Raw genomic sequence first — 22,422 nt, forward strand, 5'->3', positions numbered from 1 at the left:
GTCCTTTTCCTCAGGGCTGTTTTCTCTCCCCTCCTCCCCCAGTCTGTATTGACAGTGAGGATTGTTCCAGCCCAGGTGCAGAGCCCTGCACTTGCTCTTGTTGAACCTCATGAGGTTCACCTGGGCACCATTTCTGCAGCTTGTCCAGGACCCCCTGGCTGCCATCCTGTCCCTCTGGGATATTGACAACTTCAAAAGCCTTGACTTTGAGTCAGATCTTGGAGAAACAACCCCTCAATGAGAAACCTGCCACTAAGGTGAGAAAGAGCTGGGTGCTGCCTTCCTGAGCCCACCTGGGAGGACACCTCCTGATCTGATCACCAGTCAGAGGCACAGCACAGGGCTGTGGCTTGATCCAATTAAGGAGGCTGAGAATAACTGTCATTAACTGCTCATTTGCTACCACTCACACCATGTTTTGCTGCACAAGGAGTCCTCCAGGTTTGGTTTCCCCTACAACAGGATAAACTCCAGCACTGATACAGGATATCTGGTGTTTGTTTTCAAGCTCTGCCCTGCCTCTGCTGAATGGTTTGGACACAAAAGCAAACAAATCCCCCACCCCAAAAAAGGTTTGGGGTTTGTTTTTCTTCCCAGCTGATTTCCACAGCATTGTTTGGAGGCTGGTCCCTGTAGGGCACACCTGAGGCACTTGACTGCATGTCAGAGCTGAAGGCACAGGGGTAAAGTAGAATCTCCCTTTCATGCAGAAGACCACAGCAACCAGGGGATTTCAGGGAAGGATAGTGCTAAAATGCTATTTATGTTACTCAAAGGTTATGAATGTAAGACAAAAAAGTGATGTGGAAACCAGCCAAAGCTGCCACCCATCCCAGAAGCTTCCTGGTCTTGCCAGGAAAAGCAAGGAGCTGGATTCACCACCTGGGACAGCTTTGCTGCTGCTATAATTCTCTTCTCCCAAGTACTAACAACAGGACATAAGGAAATGGCCTCAAGGTGCACCTGGAGAGGTTTAGGTTGGAGATTAGGAAAAATGTCTTTGCTGCAAGAGTGGTCAGGGATTGGAAGAGGCTGCCCAGGGAGGTGGTGGAGTCCCCATCCCTGGAGGTGTTCAAAAACCATACAGACATGGCACTGGGGGACATGGTTTAGTGGGACTGGTGGTTGGACTTGATCTTAAGAGGTCTTTATCAGCCTTGATGATTCTATGAACTGAGCTGAACATCTACTCCTGTACTAGATATGAGGTGGAACACCACAGATGAATAAAGCAAGCCTGGAAAGGCAGGTGGGGTTAGCAAAAAGGCAGGTGAGACATTCCTTTTCTTACCACTGAAGGTGACACATAGTTTCACAAAGGAACCCATCTCTCCCAGTCCCCTCCCATCTGTTCCAGAGATTCATTGCCTGGGGAAGGACAAATAAAAGAAAGGGGAAGGAAACAGAGAATCTTATCTCTGCAGTCCCAATTACTTACGAATCAAAGGGGCACATGGCGCCTAATAGCCAACCTAAACCTCTCCTGGTGCAACTTGAGGCCATTTCTCATCCTATCATTTGTTACCTGGGAAAAGAGACCAATCCCCACCTGGCTCCAACCTCCTTTCAGGGAGCTGTAGACACCAGTGAGGTCTCCCCTCAGCCTCCTCTTCTCCACATTGAACAAACCCAGTTCCCTCAGCTGCTCCTCCCCAGCCCTGTTCTCCAGACCCTTCCCCAGCTTTGTTCTCCCTCTCTGGACACACTCCATCTCCTCAATGTCCTTCTTGCACTGAGGAGCCCAAAACTGAACCCAGTACCCAAGGTGTGGCCTCACCAGTGCTGAGTCCAGGGGGACAATCCCTGCTCCTGCTGGCCACACCATTGCTGATCCAGCCCAGGCTGCTGGTTGCCTTCTTGGCCACCTGGGCACACAGTGGCTCATCTTCAGCCAGCTGTTGACCACCACCCCAGGTCTTTCTCTGCTGGGCAGTTTCCAGCCCCTCTGCCCCAAGCCTGGAGCAGTCATGGGTTTGTTGTGACCCAAGTGCAGGACCCAGCACTTGGCCTTGTTAAACCTCATACAATGGACCTCTCCCCATTGATCCAGCCTGGCCAGGTCCCTCTGCAGAGTCTTCCCACCCTCCAGCAGCCCAACACTCCCTCCCAGCTTCTTGCCGTCTGCCAACTCACTGAGGGTGCCCCAATCCCCTTGTCTGCACATTAAAGAAGCTAAAGAGAACTGGCTCCAGCACTTTCATGCAGCTTATAGGAGATGCCCAAAGTTTTGCTGTCACTGAGCAGCACCAGAAAGGTGCCTGTTTACTGCCCTTGCCTTCCTGCACATGGGAAATGCCTGACATTCCACGGCAGAGGGAACTGCAGAGGCAATCAAAGCCTGGGGCTTGACAGCACACCTCAGATGCTTCTCTGTGCAGTGCAAGACCACAGGTAAAGCAGGCAAGAAACCTCAGCAAACACAGCCCAGATCACACCACTGGCCAACACACCAGGTCCAGCTAATCTCTGGCTGTTAAAGAAAAGGTATTCCAGGGGACCTCCAGCCATAGTGTTCCCACAACAAACCTGATACAGCCAGGATGGCTGCAGATAGAGACTTGAAGGCTGGTGTGGGCAAACAGCAGCTCCCACTGAAGAAGAGAAGGAGGGGGTTGAGTTTAAAACAAAACAGCCCAACAGTCAGAATCACACAATCATTTAGGTTGGAAAAGAGCTTCAAGATTATTGAGTCCAACCATTAACCCTACTCTACCAAGTCCACAGCTAAGCCATATCCCCAAGCACCACATCTACACAGCTTTTAAACACCTCCAGGGATCGTGATTCAACCACCTCCCCGGGTAGCCTGTGCCAGTGCCTGACAACCCTTTCAGAGGAAAAAAAAAAAAAAAGCATGATAGGCTCATGTTTAGTTATGTTCTTGTCACACTTCCCCTGACTGAAGGGGCCTGGCAAAATCCTGCCATTGCCACTTCCATGAGGAGCTGGAGAGCCTTTAGCTGGCATGTTACAGAATTTAGAGTCACAAAGAATCACAGAAACATTCAGGTTGGAGAAGACCCTCAGGATCACCAAGTCCAACCAAGAACCCTATGCTACAAGGCTCACCCCTAAACCATAGCCCCAAGCACCACATCCAAACCAACTTGAAACACAGCCAGGCTTGGGGACTCCACCACCTCCCTGGGCAGCACATTCCAATCCCTGACCACTCTTGATGGCAAAAATGTTTCCTACTGTCCACTCTAACCCTACCCCGTGGCAGCTTGAGGCTGTTCCCTCTTGTTCTATCACTAATGACCTGTGAGAAGAGAGCAGCAGCAGCCTCTCTACAGTGTCCTTGCAGGGAGTTGTAGAGGGCAATGAGATGTCTCCTCAGCCTCCTCTTTTCCAATCTAAGCAGCCCCAGCTCCTTCAGTGGCTCCTGATAAGATTTCTTCTCCATGCTCAAGGCCAGGCTGGATGAGAGCTTGAGCAAACAAGTCTAGTTGAGAGGTGTCCCTGCCCATGGCAGGGAGGTTGGAGTAGATGATCCCTAAGGTCCCTTCCAACCTAAGCCATTCTGTGCTTCTCTGAAGTGCAAAGCAGGAGGAAGAGCTGCAGCAGCTCAAGGGCAGAGCAGTGTTTCTCTGGCATCAGCATCCCCTGAGGCAGGGCTCAGGGGATGAGCCAGAAGCAGATGGGGACTGCCCAGGCTGTGCTGGATCCCCCAGCCCTACTTGGCACCCACACCATCCTGTTCATTCCAGTCTAAACCTACCCAGTGGCAGCTTGAGGCTGTTCCCTCTTGTTCTGTCACTAATGACCTGTGAGAAGAGACCAGCAGCAGCCTCTCCACAACCTCCTTTCAGGGAGCTGTAGACAGCAATGAGGTCTCCCCTCAGCCTCCTCTCTTTCACACTAACCATCCCCAGCTCCCTCAGTCTCTCTCCATCAGATTTCTTCTCCAGGCCCTTCCCAGCTTCCTTGCCCTCCTCTGCCCTGGCTCCAGCACCTCCACATCTCTCTGGCATTGAGGTGCCCCAAACTGAACGCAGCAGCGTCAAGCACAAGAGAACAATCCCCTGCCTGCTCCTGCTGGACACAGCATTTCTAATCCCAGCCAGGATGCCATTTTGGTTGGAAAAGACCTCTCAGATCATCAATTCCAACTAGCAGCCTAACAGCACTGTGGCCACATTAAGCCACATCCCAAACTCCACATGTTCTGTTTCAACACGTCAAGGAGAGCCCAGGCACAGTTCCAAGGCAGGATGGAGTCAGCCTTTAAGCACCAGGCCTAGACTTGGTGGAGCTATAGATTAGTTTGTGTAGTACAGAAAAAAAAAAAAAAGAAGGAGAATTAGCTGATCCATTCCAAAAAAGCATTTATCATCCCAATTAAAAAATAAAAATATACATCTATAATCTCCTGTAGTTTTATTTAACAGCCTTCGTAAGCAATAATTGCAATGCCTGGTTGCTTACAAGGACATGTGGTTCTGATCTTCTAATTGCTGCAAACTGGTTCATAGTGCTGACCAAAATAAGGGTGTGTCCAAGTCACTGGGGTGTTTGTTACCTTCTCTTTTGAGGATTTCACAGAATCACAGCATGCCAGGGGCTGGAAGGGACCTCCAAAATTATCCAGTCCAAGCCCCCTGCCAGAGCAGGGGCACCTAGAGCAGCTCACACAAAACACATCCAGGTGGGGTTGGAATATCTCCAGAGAGGGAGACTCCACAACCCCCCTGGGAAGCCTGTTCCAGGTTTCTGTCACCCTCACAGTGACAAAATCTTTCCTCCTGTTCCCATGGCACTTCCTATGCCTCAGCTTCCACCACTGCCCCTGGTGCTGGCATTGGGCATCCCCCAGCAGAGCCTGGCTCCAGCCTCTGGGCACTCCCCCTGCACATCTTCATCAACAGCAATGAGGTCACCTCTCAGGCTCCTCCTCTCCAAGCTCCAGAGCCCTCAGCTCCCTCAGGCTTTTCTCCTAAGGAAGATGTTCCATTCCCTTTAGCATTTTTGTGGCTCTCTGCTGGACTCTCTCAGGCCCATGAGGATGAGCAGAGGGCTGAAGCACCTCTCCTATGAGGACAGACTGAGTTGGGGTTGTTCAGTCTGGAGAAGAGAAGGCTCCGAGGTGACCTTCTTGTGGCCTTCCAGGGGGCTCCAAGAAAGCTGGGGAGGGACTTTTTAGGCTATCAGGTAGTGATAGGACTGGGGGGAATGGAACAAAGCTGGAAGTGGGGAGATTCAGACTGGATGTGAGGAAGAAGTTCTTCCCCATGAGAGTGGTGAGAGCCTGGAATGGGTTGCCCAGGGAGGTGGTTGAGGTCTCATCCCTGGAGGTGTTTAAGGCTGGCCTGATCTAGTGTGAGATGTCCCTGCCCATGGCAGGGGAATTGGAACTAGATGATCCTTGAGGTCCCTTCCAACCCTGACTGATTCTATGATTCTCTCAAGCAGTTCCCTGAGGTCCTTCTTGAACTGAGGGGCCCAGAACTGGACACAATACTCCAGATGTGGCCTCACCAGGGCAGAGCAGAGGGGCAGGAGGACCTCTCTGACCTACTCACCACAGCCCTTGTCACCCATCCAGGGTGGCATTGGCCTTCTTGGCCACAAGAGCACATTGCTAGCTCATGGTCAACCTCCCATCCACCAGGACCCCCAGGACCTGATGCATTAGATTGCACATATGGAACACTTCAGACAGTCCAGTATTGACTTCCTTAAGTTTAAAAGTGGAAAATTACTCAAAAGCCACTTGTTTTACTGCAGGATAAATGTTGTATTTTTAAGTTAAAAGTGTTGTCCATAGCATTGTGGAATAGTTTGGCAGTTGGTGCTTTTTATTCTTTCTAACTATTATGCTGCTTCCTCAGGCTGGGGAGTTAAAATGCAGTGGGGAAAAACAAACCTCACAAAGCATAACAGGCTACAGAGAGAGAGGTGATTCAACCAAATCTGCTGAAGTCAGGGATTTTCCTGAAGGGGAAATGTATTCCTGAAATAATCAAACAATCATTCAGCTTGGAAAAGACCTCTAGGAACATCAAGTCCAACCTCTACAAACATCAACCCAACACTACCATGCCCACTAAAACAAAACAATTCCAGTTCCCCAGAGTCTCTGATAATAAACTTGATCATTTTCTCTGCTTTGTTCTTCCTAGGACAGGGTCTGGTCAGGTGGCTCTCCAAGACCCCACATGTCCCTTGGGAGCACCCACAGGCACTCCAAGCTGCCCTGTACCTGGGGAGCACCAACTACATTGTTTGGGCAGCTCCTTTATAGAACCATAGAAACACACAATGGTGGAGGTTGGAAAGGACCTCTGGAGACAATCAAGTCCAACCCCATGCTAAAGCAGAAAAGCCCACAGCAGGTTGCACAGGAACACACCCAGGTGGGTTCTGAAAGTCTCCAGAGAAGAAAACTCCACAGCCTCTCTGGGCAGCCTGCTCCAGGGCTCCAGCACCCTCACAGCAAAGAATTTTCCCCTTAAGTTCAAGTGAAACCTCCTGGGTTCCAGATTGTGTCCATTTTTCCTCTTGTCCTCTCACTGGGCACCACTGAAAAGAGCCCAGCCCCATCCTCTTGACTTCCACCCTTTAGCTATCGATCAGCATTGATCAGATCCCCTTCTCAGGCTGCTCTTCTCCAGGCTATACAACCCCAGGTCCTTCAGCCTCTTCTCCTCACAGAGATGCTGCAGTCCCCTCAGCATCTTCCTGGCCCTCCATTGGATTCTCTCCAGGAGTTCCCTGTCCCTCTTGCACTGAGGAGCCCAGAACTGGACACAGGATTGCAGGTGTGGTCTCAGCAGGGCAGAGCAGAGGGGGAGAAGAACCTCCCTAGCCCTGCTGGCCACGCTTGATGCACCTCAGGATACCAGACTACAGCAGCTGTTCCTGGGGCTCTGTGGTGGGTTTGAAATTCCCCCTCCCTTGAACTGAGGAGCCCTAAGATCAGTCCAGGCTCCTTCCATCTAAGGAACACCAAGGGGGAGGAGAGGGGGAAATGAACCTCCCTCACTCTGCTCCCTGCCGTAGGCTCCCTGTGTGCCCCACGCAGGGTCAGGATCCATCCCTTTGCTGCCTCAAGCATCATCCTTCCATGGCGGGGGTCAAAACCCCTTCCCCAGCCCCTGGCACTCCACCATGCCCTGCACTTTGAGAGAAACTCAGGCCCAAGGGCAGGGAGCTGTTCCCAGACCTATTTGGTTTACATTTGAGCCAATCAAGTTGTGGCCCTTTGGCCTCTTTCCAAATTAACTTCTGGGTGACCTCCACCATGCCCTCTCCCCAGCAGCCAGGCTGCAGGGCAACAGCCCATTAATACCCACAAACAAATCTAGGACATATTGATCAAACCAGCTTCAAACATGGCTATTTAAATGCTTTTTTTTGTTTTGCCTTTTTTCCCTCCCCCACCCCCCCCCCTTTTCTCCTTTTATTTGCAGACTTGAAGTCTATTTTGTCTTTGGTCACTCACACCTCTGAGTCTCCTTTTTCTGTCTTTTCTGGGTTTTTTTTTGTGCCCTCCTAGCTCTGGCTCCCTGTTTTACTGCCTCATAAAAACCTCTCAGTGTTGTTCCCATCCTCCTGTAAACTCCACAAAGAGTGACAGGAGGCACTTTCACACAGGGCTCACCACAGGACCTGGGTCTTTACACCCAAGCATGTGAAGAAAAGCAGCAAGATCCTGCTTTGGGAGGCAGGGATGGAGCTGGGGGGGGGGGGTGGGGAAATAGCTGTAACACTCCAAGGAATTGTGTGTTCTCATTTCCAAGGAAATAAATCAAAGAGGGTTTCTCAGGGGTCTGCACAAGCATCTTGCCTGGATTCCCACCCCCAAAAGGGTTTGGTTTTTTTGATTTTGTTTGTTTGCTTGTTTGTTTTTTCCAAGAGTTTATATGGTAGTTAGATTTCTGGCTGGAGAATATGCAGCATGATAAAAAGGCTGTCCCTGCACAGGGCAATAAATTACAGATTGTTTGATGTGCCAACCCAAGAACTGTCAAGCTCCAGTGTGTCTGAAATATTCTAAATGAGCCCTTAACTCCAGTGTCTGGAAGTGTACAAGATGTTTCCAGGCCCTTCAGTCTTGTAAAGGCACATCTCCCCCAGCTAAGCTGCCTTTTATGGATTTTATTGTTCATTTTTTCTTTTTCTTTTTTTGGTGGAGTTTTTCCTCCCCCTCCCCTTTTTCGTTTCCCAAATTGTGCTTTTTCTCCCAGAGGTGGTCCCATGATAAATACCAGGGTTTATCTAAGCATTGAAAAGGACTGGAACTGGGCACAAGCTTAACCCAGGTGAGTGCAATAAGGATGGGAATGAAGCATCTGCAGCAGCAGTGTCAGAGTCCTGTGTGCACTGCAGACAGCACACAAGTCAGGTTGGGAGAGAGAAGGACAGGACAAATCATAGAATAATTTACATGGGAAAAGACCCCCAAAATCATCAAGTCCAACAGGCATCCCAATACCACCAATGCCCACTAAACCATGGTCCAAAGTTCCATGTCTGATTGGACTGTGAACACCCTCAGGGATGGGGACTCTGCCACCTCCCTGGGCAGCCTGTTCCAATCCCTGACCACTTTTGCAGCAAAGACATTTTTCCTACAGTCCATCCTAACCCTCCCCTGGTGCAACTAGAGGCCATTTCCTCTTGTCCTATCACTTGTTACTAGGGAGAAGAGCCCAACCCCCACCTCACTCCAACCTCCTTTCAGGGAGCTGTAGAGAGCAATGAGGTCTCCTCTCAGCCTCCTCTTCTCCACACTGAACACCCCCAGCTCCCTCAGCTGCTCCTCCCCAGCCCTGTTCTCCAGACTCTTCCCCAGCTTTGATGCCCTTCTCTGGACCTGCTCCAGCACCTCAAGGTCCTTCTTGGAGGGAAGTGTACAGAACTGAACCCAGTACTCAAGCTGTGACCTCACCAGTGCTGAGTCCAGAGGCACAATCCCTTCCCTGGTCCTGCTGGCCACACTATGGCCAATCCAGGCCAAGATGCTGTTGAAGGGCTAACAGTGTCACACTGGCCCATTCAGTTTCCATCCCTGCTTTATCCTCACATTATGGAATCATAGAATTGTCAGGGTTGGAAGGGACCACAAGGATCATCCAGTTCCAACCCCCCTGCCATGGCCAGGGACACCTCACACTACGTCAGGTTGGCCAGAGCCTCATCCAGCCTCGCCTCAACCACCTCCCTGGGCAACCCATTCCAGGATTTCACCACTCTCATGGTGAAGATCTCATCTCTTAGGTTCACTCCCTAAAACCTTTCCTGGAGGATGATCAATAGCTGGTCACCAGCAGTGCAGATCACTTAGGGTGTGGGACATGGCACACCACAGCTCCCACCCCCAGGCTTATCTGTTAAAAACTGAAGCTCATCCACCACCTGTCAACCATCCAAACATCCTTGTGGTGGAACAAAAATGGAGTGACCAGAAGCAGAAGCTCACCTTGCACCCTGGGTGTTTTTTGTGTGTGTGTAAGGATGATAAGTCACAAAAAAACCTCCAAAACCCTGAGGCAGTCCTTGTGCTGACACTAAAGAACCTTTCAGTTGCTATAGAGTTTCTGGTGTGGGATGAGTGAAAACACTTTGAGCTAGAAACAGACCCTCATCCACTCTGGGAAAGAAAAGTTAGGAACCAACTCCAACTCATTTTCCTGAAGGTGACCCTTGGCCTCCCAGCTGAGATAATAATGCTAATATTTATGGATGGGCTGTTGGTGCCTCTGGGCAAAAATAACTCAAATCAAACTTGGGGGAAAATAAATAAGTAAAAATAAATGAGTAAGTCAAATAAGTAAATAAGTAAATGAGTAAAAATAAATAAATAAATACATAAAAAAAAAATCTGGCAATAATAAACCATCCTCCCAGCAGCCCACCCCCCCGAAAAAAAAAAAAATCAAACCTTCAGTTGAACAAAAATGGCACCACCAAAGTGACTTCACCCAGGAAAGACCTGCTGGAGTCAGCACACTCCTCAGGCAGCCTTGCTTCATTCAGTTATTCATTTTAGCTAGACCAGAAAAAAAAAAAAAGCAAACAAACAAAAGCCAAAACCAAGCAAGAAAAAAAGGTGCTCGAACCAAACTCATACAACCTGGCAAACTTTCACTTCCTCTTCTCTCTGGGTTAGGTTTTCTGTCCTCCTTCCAGACCCCATGGATTTCATTCTAAATGCACAAACACCATTCTCATGGTAAACTACAGAAGCTCAGTGAGAGAGAGTGCAGGGCTCTGCACCTGGGCTGGAACAATCCTCACTGTCAATACAGACTGGGGGAGGAGGGCAGAGAAAGCAGCCCTGAGGAAAAGGACTTGGGGGTGCTGGTGGGGGAGAAGCTGGCCAGGAGCAGGCAGTGTGAGACTGCAGCACAGAAGGCAAATCACAGCCTGGGCTGCATCCAAAGCAGCATTGCCAGAGAGCCAGAGAGGTGATTCTGCCACTTTGCTCTGCTCTGCTGAGACCTCCCCTGGAGTGCTGTGTGCAGGTCTGGAGCCCTCAATACAGGAAGGACCTGGACCTGATGGAGAGGGTCCAGAGGAGGGTCATGAAAATGATCAGGGGGTTGGAGCAGCTCTGCTGTGAGGACAGGCTGAGGAAGCTGGGGGTGTTCAGCATGGAGAAGAGAAGGCTCTGGGGAGACCTAAGAGCAGCCTGCCAGGACCTGAAGGGGGCTACAGGAAGGCTGCAGAGAGACTGTTTGCAAAGGCCTGCAGGGACAGGACCAGGGGTGATGGCTTCAAACTAGAGAAGAGCAGATTTGGATTAGATATGAGGAACAAGTTCTTTACTGTGAGGGTGGTGGAACACTGGAACAGGTTGCTCAGGGAGGTGGTTGAGGCCCCATCCCTGGAGATATCCAAGGTGAGACTCAACGAGGCCCTGGGCAACCTGATCTAGTTGGGGATGTCCCTGCTGACTGCAGGGAGGTCAGACTGGATGAGCTTTGGAGGTCCCTTCCAGCCCAGACCATTCTGTGGTTCTAATTTCTCACACAGATGCTCACAACTACCCAGATTCAGTTTGCGAAGACTTGAACTAATGAGCAAGCAGGGCTTCCACACACCACACATTCCCCACACTCAAGTGGGCTTGAAAATGTGGTGTGCTGCTGAAAGAACCTAAGGAACAACTTCTGTGAGGGTGCTGGAGTGTCCAGAGAGGTTGTGGAGTCTCCTCCTCTGGGATCATTCCAAACCTAGCTGGATGAGATCCTGTGCAACCTGCTCTGGATGAACCTGCATTAGCAAGGAGGTTGGACTAGATGATCTCCAGAGGTCCCTTCCAACCCCTCTCACTCTGTGATTCTGGGATTTTTTTTTTTTTTCAGCAGCATGAGCAGCCTGGAATAAAACCAAAGTCAAGTCACCCAGAAATTAAAGACATCAGCAAAGATCTACAAGTGAAAGCTGTGGAACCGTACCAGAAATGAGTCTACCCACCCCTACCACATCCCAGCTGCATCCCTAACACAACACATTGGGAGCAAGCCATCAGATGGGCACATGGAGAATCCACTTCCCAGCTCTGAGCACTGCAAGCACTTGTGAGGATGCTCTTTTCTCCAAAAGATCCTGGGATCTTCCAAATCCCTTTGTAAGCCACTGTTGGCTTGAGCTTGGTAGATAAGGAGATTTTCACCACTCCATAGCCTGGCATTCCCCACTGCTTCCCAGATCTGAAGCCAACACCTGAGAAACACAACTCTGACTGATCCAGAGCTACTGTTCCTTCCACTGTTCCTACTCTTGGGTGTTCAAGATGCATTCCAGACATGGAGAAGAGCACAAAACTGTGGTAAGCCAAGGAAACAAGTGTGATGGTGAGCTCAAATCCCAAATTGAAGTGACCTCTGCAGTCACTTCCCCACTTAGCACAGACTGCAGACTCTCCACAGGCACAGCTAGGTCCATAACTCATTTTCACAACTCACTCCCCCTTCTCTCCTGATTTTATTCCCCATTCCCCCTTGTTATCAAACAGCATTGTAGGAGGATTTGATATTTCTCAGACCCTAACATTTACACCATTTCGATTCACAGAGACATTAAGATTGGGAAAGACCTCTAAGAGCATCAAGTCCAACCAACAACCCAACACCACCATGGCCACCAAACCAACACAGCTCCTATGAGGGGTGGCTGAGGGAGCTGGGGTGGTTCAGCCTGGAGAAGAGGAGGCTGAGGGGTGACCTTCTGGCTCCCTACAACTCCCTGAAAGGAGGTTGGAGTGAAGTGGGGGTTGGTCTCTTCTCCCAGGTAACAAGCCATAGGACAAAGGGAAATGGCCTCAAAGCTGCACCAGGGGAGGCTGTGATTGGATATCAGGGAGAGATTCTTCACTGAAAAGGTCACTAGGCACTGGACCAGGCTGCTCAGGGAGGTGGTGGAGTCACCATCCCTGGAGGTGTTTAAAAGACATTTGGACAAGGTGCTGAGGAACGTGGTCTACCAGTTGTATACAGGGAGATTTTGGGTTATGGTTGGATTGGTGATCTTGAGTTCTTCCCCAACCAGGTCTCACAGTATCACAGTGCATTAGAGGTTGGAAGGGACCTCAAGAGATCTTTGGGTCCAACCCCCCTACCAAAGCAGCATCACTTAGGGTAGGGGGGTTTGGAAAGTCTCCAGAGAAGGAGACTCCACAACCCCCCTGGGCAGCCTGCTCCAGTGCTCTGTCACCCTCACTGGAAAGAAGTTTCTCCTCATGTTGAGCTGAAATCTTCTCTGTTCAAGTTTGAACCTGGTGTTCCTCATGCATCACCCAAAAGAGCCTGGCCTCCTCCACTCGTCCCCCACCCCTCAGCTATTTATAGACATTGATCAGATCCCTCTCAGCCTTCTCTTCTCCAGACTAAACAGCCCCAGGGCTCTCAGCCTCTCTTCACAGGGCAGATGCTCAAGTCCCCTAATCACCCTCCTGGCTCTCCATTGGATTCTCTCTTGCACTGGGGAGCCCAAACCAGGACACAGTATTGCAGCTGTGGTCTCAGCAGGGCAGAGCAGAGGGGGAGAAGAGCTTCCCTAGCCCTGCTGGAATTCTATGACAAACTCCCCAGCTCCCTACAACATGTTGCAGTCCCACCCTGCAAGCCAAGGAGGGGAAGCACTGGGAGCTTGGTGATTGTATTCACCCCCTTCCCACTGTTTCCCTCGGGGCAGCAGCTGGCAAAGACGCTCTGCCGCAGCAAACAGTTCAGCCTGGCAATGTTTACCCAAGGGCTCTTGTTCCACAGATCTCTGCTCCTCAGCAGCCTGAACTGCTCAGCAAAGACCTAACTTGACCCAGTCTGGCAGGCAGCGTTTCACAACCACTCGATGTCAGCAGTTTCAGGAACACTAATAACCATGTTTTGTTTGGTGCCACTTTCTCACTGGCAATGGCAAAATATCATTATCACCTGCAGGTTGAAGCCTGCCCTCTACCCCATTTAGCTGATTAGGCTATATATATTTTTTTTTTTTTACTTTCTTTTTACCCCCTCCCCCCAGCTTTTTAATAATCCTGAGCTGTTGGCAGCTGGCACGGCTATGCTCCAGGAGTCATGCAGGAAGGCAGCGCGGGCGGCACCGCCGCTGCCCACATCGGCTCCTGCGTGGCAGAGACCCCAAATCTTTCACTGCATCCCCTGCCCAGACAGCATCTAATGAGGCATGGGAGAGCACAGGGGGAGGAAGGGTACAGGGGAGGGTGTCAAACCGGGAGCTGCTGTGAAAACAGTCCCTGGCAGTGCTGGGAGCAGGAAAGCAGAGGTTAGCAGAAAAGTCGCTGAAGCCAGCAACTCCAGAGCTGCCCTCGCAGCCCACCCTGCTGGGAAGCAAAAGCTGGGCTTAGCCCCAGGAACCTGCTGCTGCCCAAAGCATCCTGCTGGAGCTACCCTGAACAAGAGCTCTCTCAGGAGAGACTGGGCAGCTCAGCCATATCAACACATAGGAGGTTTTTAAGGCCAGGCTGGAGGTGGCTCTGAGCAACCTGATCTGGTGTGAGGTGTCCCTGCCCATGGCAGGGCGGTTGGAACTGGATGAGCCTTGAGGTCCCTTCCAACCCTAACAATTCTATGATTCTACTGCTGCTCGAGTATCTGCCTTGCAAGGATCCAGTGCTGTGTTCCTGGAAAGTAGAGAGGTCTGAGTTATCAGCCTGCTGACAAACATCTCTGAGAGTTACTCAGTGGCACAGAGAGGAGAGTCCGCAGCTGGACTCCATCGTGGCAGGCCTAGAGGCAACACTGCAGAAGAGCTCTGGGAGGTTTACAGCTGCAAGTTGTTTGAAGCACAGAGGTGCCACCTAATCCCTTGGGGCTTGTTCACAGACCTAACCTGGCCTGGCACGATGGGGAGAGACAAGATGCTGCTTGTCCCAGCAAGGATGCCAGGTCTGAGACCGTGGGAAGGAAGCTCGGTCCCCAGCAGAAAGGGTCTCATCCAGCTCTACCATTTCACGTTCCCAGTAACTCCCCAGTAGTCTCTGGGAGTGGATGCCCAGGCAGATACAGCAAAGAAGCAGGTGACTATCCCTGCTAGCCACAAGCAGTGCCAAAATGGACTCCTCCAGCCAGAGGGGACATCAGGCATATGCCACATAAACCCCTGCCAGTTCCCCATGCTTGAGGGCACCACAGCAGCTCCACCTTTCCTGGCCCTCCACTGCGCAAATGGATGCCCAGCAGAAGTGCACTGGGGGGATGCATCACTGCATGGCCTGGACACAGGCTGAGCCCTGGAAGACTGCAGGACATGAACCCTGAAGCTCCTGCTGCAACCACAGAACACCATAATGCTATGCATCACAGAACAGCTTGAGTTGAAAGTGGCCTTAAAAATCACCCAGACCCAACCCCCCTGCCATGGGCAGGGACACCTCCCACCAGCCCAGGTTGCTCAAAGCCTCATCCAGCCTGGCTTTGAACATTTCCAGAGATGAGGCATCCACAACTTCTCTGGGCAACCTGTTCCAGTGTTTCACTGATCAGGACCTGCCACACATGCCCTGTGAGCTTGGTACCATGCGAGGCTGAGGTGGCAGCAGCTCTGTATGCAGTTGCTGAAGATGGAGATGCTCCAGACTGTGGCTGATCCCTTAGAAAGTGTGGGGGAGGCCAAACTGATTTAGAAACCACCCACTCTGGAGCCAGCCCTGCTGGCATGCCTGCAACAAACCTGGTTGATGTGTTTCAGCTTGTCAATAATCTGGCTGATCACTGGCTCGGGACCTTTCATCTTCATCTCAGGGTTGCCAGGCTGAGCTTTTCCTCCATTCTTTGTCATTTGGAGACTGTACCTGTGGGAATGAGAAAAAAAAGAGACCATGTAGTAATAGGATGAGAGAGAATGGATGATGGATGATCAGAGGGCTGGAGCATGTCCCCTGTGTGGACAGGCTGAGGGAGTTGGGGTTGCTCAGCCTGGAGAAGAGAAGGCTCCAGGGAGACCTTAGAGCAGCCTTCCAGTACCTGAAGGGGCTCCAGGAGAGCTGGGGAGGGACTTTGGACAAGGGCTGGGAATGACAGGATGAGGGACAGTGGCTTTGAGCTGGGAGAGGGGAGATTGAGACTGAGACTGGAGATGAGGAAGAAATTCTTGAGAGTGAGGGTAGGGAGACACTGGCACAGGTTGCCCAGGGAGGCTGTGGATGTTCCCTCCCTGGAGGTGTTCAAGGCCAGGCTGGATGAGCAACCTGGGCTGGTGGGACGTGTCCCTGCCCTTGGCAGGGGGATTTGAACTAGATGATCTTCAAGGTTCCTTCCAACCCAAACTATTCTATGAATCCCTGATGTGACGGACTAATAAGAGGGGAGATCTTTAAAGTTCAGTACAAGCAAAAGAAAGCCCAAGATAAGCACCAGCCCCTTCCAAAACAAAGAGCAGCAGAGAAAGAGGAGGCAGAAGACTCCCATCAACATTTCTGCTCTGCCTTTGCAAAGCAGAGAGAGGATGTACTTGTATCACTTGAGGACAACGAAGTCCTTCCCAGTCCATTAGTAACCAAGGAAGACGTTAAACAGTATACAAGAGGTATAAATATTTCCACATAACTTGCACCCAAGAGTCCTCCAAAAAGCTGGCTCTGAAATCCTGGCTCTCTACTGTTTGTTTAAAATAAACCTTGGCAGACCACAGAGACTCCAGCACAAGAGCAGCAGCGTGGTGCCCGCAGCCAACAACAACGGAGTGGGACGACCCAGTCAACTGCAGGCTGATTAGCATCACAGCGACCCCCTCGCAAAACAAAGGCTATCGCTGATGTGTGGCTTCGATGACAAAGAATTAAAGCATCAGGACGGAATCGCTGCTGTGGGCGACGCTAATGGAGCAGAGGTGCTGTCAAACAAGCCTGAGCTCCGGCTTTGACGAGAGCCAGCCTCGGGGATCAAAGCAGCTGCTCGAACAGGAGGTCCCTTGGCTTTGGTATGGTGCTGGGCTCTGCACCGTGCGACACCTGAATTCACATGGAATCACAGACTGGTTTTGGTGGGAAAAGCCCTTTCAGATCATCCAGTCCAACCATTCTCTAACTCTGCCAAGGCTGGTGCTAACCCATGGCCCTTAGCACTGCAGCTCTGCCTCTCAGCACCTCCAGGGACAGGGATTCACAGAATTCCAGAATGCCAGAATCGACAAGGTTGGAAAATACCTCAGAGAACATCAAGTCCAACCTATTATCTAATACCTAACACCTCCTGACAACTAAACCATGGCTCCAAGGGCCACATCCAATCCTTTTTTGAACACCTCCAGGGATCCCATGGCCAATTACTCTTTCTGTGAAGAACTTTCTCCTCACCTCCAGCCTAAACTTCCCCTGCACAGCTTGAGACTGTGTCCTCTTGTTCTGATGCTGGTTACCTGGGAGAAGAGACCAACCCCCACCTGGCTACAACCTCCCTTCAGGTAGTTGTAGAGAGCAATGAGGTCTGCCCTGAGCCTCCTCTTCTCCAGGCTGAACACCCCCAGCTCCCTCAGCCTCTCCTCACAGGGCTCTGCTCCAGACCCCTCCCCAGCCTCATTGCCCTTCTCAGGACATGTTCAAGTATCTCAGTGTCCTTCTTAAATTGAGGAGCCCAGAACTGGACACAGTACTGAAGGTGTGGTCTGAGCAGTGCTGAGTACAGGGGCAGAAGGACTTCAACCACCTGTAAAGCAGACCAGGAGCTGGCAGAGAGATCTCCACAGGAGCCCTCCCTGAGCTGTCAGAGGAGAGTGGCCAAGCCTGGGCTCAGCTTTTTCATCAGCCATTAGGAAAGAAATAAAAATTCCCTGCTGCAAAACCTGTGGAACGGCCAAGCTGGTCAGAGTGCTGAAGGTGAGGGACAGAGGGGCTGCTGTATGCTTGCCCTTGGAGGAAGATGTTTCTATGCTCAGTAGCTGGGTAACAGCTCAGGATGTGACACAAGAAGAGGAGGCTCAGGGGAGACCTCATTGCTCTCTACAGCTACCTGAAGGGAGGTTGTAGCCAGGTGGGGGTTGGTCTCTTCTCCCAGACAACCAGCACCAGAGGACAGAGTCTCAAGTTGTGCAGGGGGAAGTTTAGGCTTGATCTTAGAAAGAAGTTCTTCCTAGAAAGAGAGACTGGCCATGGGAATGGGCTGCCCAGGGAGGTGGTAGGGGTAACATCCCTGGAGGTGTTTAAGCAAAGCCTGGATGAGGCACTAATGGTCTGGTTGATTAGATAGGGTTGGGTGATCAGTTGGACTGGATGATCCTGGAGGACCCTTCCACCCTGGCTGATTCTGTGATTCTGCATCCACACCAACCTCCAACTCAGCTTCGGGTTCAAAGCAAGCAGCTGGCACCCCTGACTGCTGGCAGCCACAGCAGCAGCAGGGAGCACACTGGTGCCTTCTTGAGCTGTGGGAATTCACCACAGCCCCTGCGAAGGGCTGCAGCTTTCTGCAGGCACAACACGTTCTCACCTCCAAGAGCTGCCAGACTGAGTGCAGGCTGCCAAACCCTGGCACAGCCCAACTGAGAAGTGAAGTGTGGCCAGCATGTCATGGGAGCTTCTCCTCTCTATCTGCTCTGCTCTGGTGAGGCCACACCTGGAGTATTGTGGCCAGTTCTGGGCTCCCCAGTTCCAAAGGGACAGGAAACTACTGGAGAAAGTCCAGCAGAGGCTATAAAGATGCTGAGGGAACTGGAACTGGAGCACCTCTTACAAGGAGAGGCTGAGAACCCTGGGGCTGGTAGCCTGGAGAAGAGCAGCCTGAGAGGGGATCTGATCAATGCTGATCAATAGCTAAAGGCTGGAGGTCATGAGGATGGGGCTGGGCCTTTTTCAGTGGTACCCAGTGATAGGGCAAGGGGTGATGGGGGCAAACTGCAACCCGGGAGGTTTCACTTGAACTTAAGGAGAAACTTCTTCACTTTGAGGGTGCTGGAGCCCTGGAGCAGGCTGCCTAGAGAGGTTGTGGAGTCTCCTTCTCTGGAGAATTTCAAAACCCACCTGGACCCATTCTTGAACAACCTGACCTAGGTCTACCTGCATTAACAGAGGGGTTGGACTTGATGATCTCAGGAGGTCCCTTCCAACCCCCAGAACTCTATGAGATAATGCCAGGTATCAGTCTGCCTTCCTGTACCTCTGTGTCCCAGTGCTGTGGGCAAACACAATGAATATTCCCTCCTGCAAGCCATCTCCTGCACATCATGTCCTTGCCCAGCTCCCAGCACCAGCCCCAGTCACTTGCCACCCCTCTCTACCAGATCTGCTCCCCTGGCTATGCTCAGGCAATGCCAGTCAGCCCCTTTCAGAGGCTTTAGGGAGGGAGTGGAATTTCAGCAGGGATTTCAAGAGGAAGATGGGAGGACTGGTGGGACCAGCTAAAGGAAGATGCTTTGCTGGGGGAGAAAGTAAAGGGCATAGGGACATTGAGCCACAGCATCTCTAGGGTCACACAGAGGGCTTTGGGGATACACAGGGGTTTGGCCTCACTCAGACTCTGAGTTAGGAATGAAACCAACTGGGGATGCAAAGGCAGCCCCAGATTTATTCTGGTACAGCAGGAGTCTGCCCCTGACCTGAAATACTCACACCACTTCCAACACAGGACTGGGCCTGATTTCCACTGCAGATCTGTTTCAGAGCAGAAGTTCTCTAGAACCACAGAACCCTGCACTTGAGGCCATTTTCTCTTGCCCTACCACTTGTCCCTTGGGAGAAGAGACCCACACCCACCTGGCTCCAACCTCCTCTCAGGGAGCTGTAGAGAGCAATGAGGTCTCCCCTCAGCCTCCTCTTCTCCACACTAAACACCCCCAGCTCCCTCACTGCTCCTCACCAGCCCTGTTCTCCAGACCCTTCCCCAGCTTGGTTGCCCTTCTCTGGACACACTCCATCTCCTCAATGTCCTTCTTGCACTGAGGAGCCCAAAACTGAATCCAGGACTCAAGGTGTGGCCTCACCAGTGCTGAGTACAGGACAATCCCTGCCCTGCTCCTGCTGGCCACACCACTGCTGATCCACCCCAGGCTGCTGGTGGTCCTCTTGGCCACCTGGGCACACAGTGGCTCATGTTCAGCCAGCTGTTGACCAACACCCCCAGGTCTATCTCTGCTGGGCAGTTTCCAGCCACTCTGCCCCAAGCCTGGAGCCTTCATCAGGTCATTGTGACCCAGGTTGGCCTTGGGTTTGTTGAATCTGATCCCATTGGCCTTAGACCCAATGTAGAGCAGCACTCTGCATCCCCACTCAGGTTGCCAGCATTGAGTACTCACTACACCCAGCTCAGCTGAGGGCTGGCAACCCTGCAACATGCTTCACAGAAAGAGGCAACAGATGAAGAATGATGAGAGAAAGGAGGTGTTTGTGCCTCTGTGCACTCACCTAGACATATTCCTGCTTCCAGACATGAACAGCTTGTCCAGATACAGGAGAAGCGTCACGGCAAAGCAGAGGCAGCAACCTGGGGATCCCAAGCCCCAGCAGCTCCTCAACACAGGCCCAGGCAATCCAGCACCCAGGGCTTCAGCTGCAGGATGGTGCTGCTCAGGTGCCCTGTACCAAGCCTACAGGCTCTGCTCTCCACCCAGACACCTTTCCCCATGCTGGGCCCTCCCATTAGGACTCAACATGCTGCAAAACAAAAACTGTGTTGATTTGGTAGTGGTGGAGGGGGGCAGTTAATAGTGGCATTATCCTGGGAAGTATAGAACACAGCTACATGTGAGACACAGTTGTGCCCAGCTCAGAAAGGCTCTTACATGCTGCTGTCAGAGATCTCTTGTAGGCTGGAAGAGAAGTGACTGGGAGAAGTGGGAGCAGCAGGCTGGATCCTGCAGCAGGCTGGATCCTGCAGCAGGCTGGATCCTGCAGCAGGCTGGATCCTGCAGCAGGCTGGATCCTGCAGCAGGCTGGATCCTGCAGCAGGCTGGATCCTGCAGCAGGCTGGATCCTGCAGCAGGCTGGATCCTGCAGCAGGCTGGATCCTGCAGCAGCCCATGCCCAGGAGAAGGTCTGCTCTCACAGAATCCCAAAATCATTAAGGCTGGAAAGACCTCTGAGATCATCCAGCCCAACCAGCAACCCACCACCACCATGGGCACTAAGCAATGGCCCAAAGTGCCATGGCCACAGGTTTCCTGAACATCTCCAGGGATGGGGACTCCACCACCTCCCTGGGCAGTCTGTCCCAACACCTGACCACCCTTTCCATAAAGAACTTTTTTCCTAAGATCCAACCTAAACCTCCCCTGGTGCAACTTGAGGCCATTTAGAATCGTAGAATGGTTTGGATTGGAAAGGACCTCCAAAGGTCATCCAGTCCAACCCTCTCTGCACTCAGCAGGGACATCCTCAACTAGATCAGGTTGCCCAGAGCCCTGTTGAGCCTCACCTTGAATATCTCCATGGAAGAGGCCTCAACCACCTCCCTGGGCAACCTGTTGCAGTGTTCCCCCATCCTCTTGTCCTGTCATTTGTTCTTTGGGAGAAGAGACCAATCCCCACCTGGCTCCAACCTCCTTTCAGGGAGTTACAGAAGGCAGTGAGATCTCCCCTCAGCCTCTTTTCCTGCAGACTAAACAAGCCCAGCTCCCTCAGCTGCTCCTCAGAGCACTTCTGCTGGCAGGGAGTGCTGGGACTGCATGCTCCCAGCACCATCTCGTGGGAGGCTGCTGGTGCCCAGCTCTGCCCAGCCCTGCTGGCACTTGGCCTTTACTGTCTAGAGGGGAGCAAGGCACTGGGACCAGGCAGCCATTAGACCTGCTGCTTACTTGTCACACAGCCACTTCATGCCACCCTGACAAACACATCTGGAGGCTGAACACAAACATCCTAGAGTCAGAGTGGCTGGAGAGCAGCCAGGCAGAGAGGGACCTGGGGGTACTGGGTGACAGCAGCTGAACAGGAGCCAGAAGTGTGCCCAGGTGGCCAAGAAGGCCAATGGCATCCTGGCCTGCATCAGCAATAGTGTGGCCAGCAGGAGCAGGGAAGTCATCCTGCCCTGTGCTCAGCACTGTTAGACCACACCTTGAGTGCTGTGTCCCGTTCTGGGCTCCTCAATTTAAGAAGGACATTGAGACACTTGAACATGTCCAGAGAAGGGCAAGAAGGCTGGGGAGGGGTCTGGAGCAGAGCCCTGTGAGGAGAGGCTGAGGGAGCTGGGGGTGTTCAGCCTGGAGAAGAGGAGGCTCAGGGGAGACCTCATTGCCCTCTACAACTATCTGAAGGGAGGCTGTAGCCAGGTGGGGCTACAGCAACAGGCAACCAGCACCAGAACAAGAGGACACAATCTCAAGCTGTGCCAGGGGGAAGTTTAGGTTTGAGGTGAGGAGAAAGTTCTTCACAGAAAGAGTAATTGGCCATGGGATGTGCTGCCCAGGGAGGTGGTGGAGTCACTGTGCCTGGAGATGTTCAAAAAAAGATTGGATGTGGCACTTGGAGCCATGGTTTAGTTAGTCATGAGGTGATGGGTGATAGGTTGGACTTGATGATCTCTGAGGTCTTTTCCAACCTTGTTGATTCTGTGATTCTATGATCCACCAGCCAGATGACTTTTTTTCCCCCAGACCTCAAGGAAATTACCATTTTATTCTTGTCACTGTGAATTCCATTTCAAACACCAACAGGACTCAAAAGTACCCTGCGGAAAAGTCTCCTGTGGTTTCTGAGACTCCACTGGAAGGATAAATCTCCCCCAGGTTTCAGCAAGAGCAGAACCAAACCCATCCACTGCTTACCTACATTAGAGAAGCACAGAATGGTAGGGGTTGGAAGGGACCCTGAAAGCTCATCCAGTCCAACCCCCCCTGCCAGAGCAGGGTCACCCAGGGCAGATCACACAGGAACACATCCAGGTGGGGTTGGAAAGTCTCCAGAGAAGGAGACTCCACAACCTCTCTGGGCAGCCTGCTCCAGGGCTCTGTCACCCTCACAGTGATAAAGTTCTTCCTTCTGTTCCCATGGCACCTCCTCTGCTCTAGCTTGCCCACAGTCCGTCCTTG

At 51.8% G+C, this 22,422-nt stretch overlaps 1 protein-coding gene across 1 annotated transcript in view; it reads right to left on the reverse strand.

Annotated features, from left to right (window-relative positions):
• Window positions 1-22,422, reverse strand: part of GPC3 (glypican 3) — a 244,994-nt gene that overhangs the window by 63,802 nt on the left and 158,770 nt on the right. Inside the window, exon 6 of the mRNA XM_054388590.1 lies at window positions 15,142-15,262. Coding sequence (XP_054244565.1) covers window positions 15,142-15,262 — 121 coding nt within the window. The remainder of the gene's footprint in view (window positions 1-15,141; window positions 15,263-22,422) is intronic.

This window comes from Indicator indicator, chromosome 17 (assembly GCF_027791375.1).
Source record: "Indicator indicator isolate 239-I01 chromosome 17, UM_Iind_1.1, whole genome shotgun sequence".
NCBI classification, from domain to species: domain Eukaryota; kingdom Metazoa; phylum Chordata; class Aves; order Piciformes; family Indicatoridae; genus Indicator; species Indicator indicator.